At 41.1% G+C, this 4,490-nt stretch overlaps 1 protein-coding gene across 1 annotated transcript; it reads left to right on the forward strand.

Moving 5' to 3' along the window:
• Window positions 1-442: 442 nt before the first annotated feature.
• LOC143883115 (uncharacterized) lies at window positions 443-1,817 on the forward strand. Its single transcript, XM_077386474.1, has 2 exons — window positions 443-881; window positions 958-1,817. The coding sequence occupies exons 1-2, from the start codon at window positions 443-445 to the stop codon at window positions 1,815-1,817; spliced, it is 1,299 nt and encodes a 432-aa protein (XP_077242589.1).
• The last annotated feature ends 2,673 nt before the right edge of the window (window positions 1,818-4,490 follow it).

A 4,490-nucleotide genomic window follows, 5' to 3' on the forward strand; every position in this document is an offset into this window, starting at 1 on the left:
CCAATCATTGACAAAGTCAGATGCAGAATATCCTCTTAGTCCAATAACACCCTATCTAGAGCTGGGAGAGCTGAGCTGATAAGATCGGTTCTCACCTCCTACCAGGTTTTCTGGTCGGCTGCGTTTCACATTCCCTCAAATACTCTGGAGAAAATTGAGAAAATTCTCAGGGATTTCTTTTGGGAAGAAAAATTACCACAATATCTCTTGGGATGCAATTTGTAAGCCTAAGAAAGAGGGGGGTTTGGGAATCAGGAGCCTATTCGACCTCAACAGAGCCGCTCAAATGAAACAATTGTGGAACATTTTGATTAGGAACAGTACTCCTTGGGTGAAATGGTTCAATCTCAAATACATCAGGAACAGGAGCATCTGGAGCTTGCCGATGCCTTGCAGCCCCTCCTAGGCCGCCCGGAGTATTGTCAAAGCTTGATCCCTTGCAATGCCTCACACCTGCTACCTTGTTAGTCCAACCTCTAATCTGAAATTCTGGTCTGATCCTTGGCTCCCAAATGGCCCTATTACTTCCCAACCCTCCTTTGGCTCCATAATAAATTTCATTCCTCCAAATGCCACCATCCAGGAGACCTTTGAGAAGGGGTGGTGGAATATGATCCAACTCTTACCTCACTTCTCTGAGCTTAAAGCTCTCACTGATTCCGCCCTCCTCACTTCAAAGCTGCCTTCCAAAGTTATTTGGAAACCTGACTCAAATGGGCTCTTTTCCCTCTCCAGTGCTTGGAACACCATAAGAACCAAACACCATCATCAAAATTGGTCCTCGTCTATTTGGTTCCCTGGGCATATTCCCAAGTTCAGTACTACCTCTTGGTTAGCCATCCAAGGGAAGCTTAGCACTAGAGATAGGCTTTCCTTCCAAGGTCCTTTGAGAGATACTCTCTGCTCTCTTTGTAATGTGGATTCTGAGTCCCACAATCACCTTTTCTTTTCATGCAGCTACTCCGCCTGGATCTGGCAGCAAATTCTTTGGTGCATCTCCAATCGGAAGAAGCAAAAAAAAATCCATCGGTGAGGAAGAAGATTGGATCAGAGGCAAATTCAAAATGAAAGGCCAAACTGCAACCCTCGCCCGAATCCTATTCACAGCTACAATCCACTTCATCTGGCTCGAAAGGAACCGAAGAGTGCATGAAAATCAGAAGAAGCACAAGCATTACATTCTGAAATCAATCCTCTCCGCAGCGAGAGACAGAATTCTGTTTCTCAAACTTGATGATTCTTTATCCGATGAAAATATTAGAATTACTCGCCTATGGAACATCCCTCTTTTCCATAATTCAGCATCTCCAAAGACTTGCTCCTGGATCCCCCCTTCTTCTCTGTTCAGCAAGCTAAACACAGATGCATCTTTAACTGGTGACGATGGAGGAATTGGGGGCATCCTCAGGAACGACATGGGCCTGTCTTCTGCTATGTTCTCACTGAATTGTGCTCCAGCTCCCATTCATCTCCTCGAGATTGATGCTATAATCAACGGCGTTCTCCTTGCTGAATCTATGAACATAAAAAATCTTTGGATAGAATCAGATTCCTTGACAGCTGTCAAAGTGGTCCAAAACTCCTCTCCATGTCCTTGGAAGAAAATGCCTGATCTTGAACATCTTGCGGAGCGCCTTTCTGGTTTTGACAACTGGTCTATTACTCATATTTGGCAAGAAGGAAACAGGGCTGCTGATTTCTTATCTAAGATCTCTTGCCCTTGTAAGGGTCTTCCAATCCCCCCTTCTGTTATTCCTCATGAATTGAATGTAATCCTTCTGGAAGACTCCTCTGGAGCCGTTTATAACCGTATGTAATCATTTTTCTTTTGAATAAATTCTGGTGGGGGTCTGCCTAACCCCAAATTACTAATCAAAAAAATATACACCCAACATCCCTCAAAACTTCAAAAAACAAAAAACCAAGTCATTATTCATGTATATATATTATGATTCCTAGTACTCCTCATACTCTCAGTCAATATCTTCTCCATCAACATCTTCTCTGTCACCATCTTCTCCATCATCAACATTTTCTCCTTGACGATTTGTTGGCTTGAAAAAAAAATGCGATGAATGAAGTGATTTTAGAAAGAATTCAATTGAAAATTAGTAATGTATTACTATTAGCGAATAAACACCAATTAACAAATCCTAGGCACCCAAACATAGTAGTGTATTTTGAGAGAGAGTTCAATTGAAAATGAGAACCACATATAAGAGAACCACAAGTCATCAAGAAAATAAACAAACATATGTCTATATTTTCGAACAACTATCTGTGCAATTCTCATTTATTGTAATATGGCATGCACTGAGCCTATGCATGAGCATGCATCTCGTCCCTCATTGCCTCCATTCCTTCATTCATCTCGGCATTTAGAGTTTTCATTTGGGACTAAACCCTTTATCGCTCATTCTGGGTGCAGGTAGTTCGTTGCGACCCAATACCTAATGAAGCCTTAGGGCTCGATCCGAACCCGAGAACCCTACCATGTTTAGGATGTCCCACTACCTGAAGGAATGCCTGCCTATCAAGCTCGATGTCATTGGCAGCGCCATCAGACACCGAACCAGCACTAGCCTTGATTCTCTGCATTTCTTCATAAATTACACTAAAGACAAGTCACATCAACTATGAAATTAGCGCGCGCGCTCACACACACACACACACATATATATATATAAATTAACTATGCATAATTCATTTAAAAATGAGAAGTATACATACGTGCATAGTACGCATCCCTTCATTGACCAATGAATTTTTTTTAGAATTGAAGTGTGTGTCCTTCCACACATCAGTAAAAAACTTTTCTTGTTGCTCAGCCTGTAAAAATAAAATAATGTTTTAATTTACAAAAATAAGTTCATTGTTTATAAAAAAGAAAAAGAACCCTAAATAATTAAGTATTGATACTAAATCTCGATGGTAAGCAAAATTCCCCGTACCAGCTGCGTATGGAGTGGGGTGCTTCTTATTGTTTGCCTTATTCATCACGCTAGTATCCTGAAACTTTCCGCTCAGCCATTCACGAACCATTGCAGCCCAATGCTTTTTTGCCCAATTGCGAGGGTGTGCTAAACGATCTTCCAAAAACTCATATTTTTCAAAACAATTATTGCGTGCACTAGACATCACATCTTTAACCCTCATTGGCGTTGTTAGATCTCACGCATCACCAAGGTTTTAAATTTCGATCAAAATTCGAAATTTCGGGTTTCGGTCGATAACGAAACCAAAATCGATTAAACCTGAAATTGTAGTTTATTTCGGCTGAAATTTCAAATTCTTGGGTCTAAGTTTCGCTTATCCGAAATTTCATCTGAAATTTTAGGGATTTCACCCAAAAAATATGGACTTTTTATAATTATTTAATATTATCCTGAAATTTTAGCCGAGATTATCGAAATTTCAAAAAATTTAGCCAAAATTTTGTAAATTTCTATCGAAATAAAGTAGGAGTAAATTTAGCAGTGGAATAGATTTCCGAAACTGAAATTTGAATCCTTGCTCATCACGCACATCGTTTTCCGTTACTTTTGATTCAAAGATGAACTTCTCCTTAAAGCTCTCAAACATCACATTGCTGTCTTCATCAAGTATTTGTTTCCACGTGATATATGGGCCCTGTGGGACCCTAGGCCCAAGCAACTAACTAACTAGTAGAGGACAGCGAAGACCCCACTATACGCCGCTGGTGTTGTGGCCTTAGTCTCCACATGGGGAGCTCTGTGTGGCTATCATTGTCGCCACTCTCGCAATCTAAACGACGACAAGGGATATCACTCAATTTAGGGTCAGGTAACCGAAAACCGAGTCGTATCTAAGCGATTTCCCCACACTAATCGAAAATCCGATGGGGAGTAGAGAAAAGAGTCACTACCTAGGATGAAGGGCCTAGGATGTGAGACTCTTTGCTAAAGGTAGGTCGACGTCTCTATAGTTATGGTTCGTGCTTGGTTACGAGTGGAGAAGGTGTTAGGCACCCCACTTGCCCGAGGAACCTCGGTATCTTATGCTAATTTTATTAGTTTTAGAAAAAATTTGGGCGAAAAGAGATAAAATGGAAACAATCGTCCCTAATAATCAATCTAAGCTATCAAGTGGACTCGCTTGACCAATTCCTTTTTTATTGGCTCAAATATCACGAATCAAACATCCAAAGCACACAGAGATACCAATCAAAGAGAATTGGTCTAAGTGGGCCCATTTGCCATAGGATCTACGCTAGAATAGGCATAAGGCTAGTGATATGGCTTGGCCCCCACTTTCCTAGGAGATCCACAGAGTTCTGAGGGATTTCTTCCTTAAACCCCTTGAATTAAGGTGAGTAAGGGGGAAGCTTTTTCCCCATCCTCCTTTAACCTATGATGGCCTAGGGATGTGCAATCACATACATCGCAAAACAAATAAAGCTACAGTTATATGAACTAATACCACAGGCCAACGATCAAACGGTAAAGGGAGGGTTGATGTTAGCATCCCGC

This window comes from Tasmannia lanceolata, unplaced genomic scaffold (genome assembly GCF_043159265.1).
Source record: "Tasmannia lanceolata isolate RefF3 unplaced genomic scaffold, GAP_Taslan_0.1 ptg000008l, whole genome shotgun sequence".
NCBI classification, from domain to species: domain Eukaryota; kingdom Viridiplantae; phylum Streptophyta; class Magnoliopsida; order Canellales; family Winteraceae; genus Tasmannia; species Tasmannia lanceolata.

Excerpts from the sequence above, each read along its gene's own strand:
- LOC143883115 (XM_077386474.1), top strand. The coding sequence starts at position 443 with ATGCCTCACACCTGCTACCTTGTTAGTCCAACCTCTAATCTGAAATTC. Across the intron at positions 882-957 it reads AGATAGGCTTTCCTTCCAAG|CTACTCCGCCTGGATCTGGC; the intron begins GTCCTTTGAGAG and ends CTTTTCATGCAG.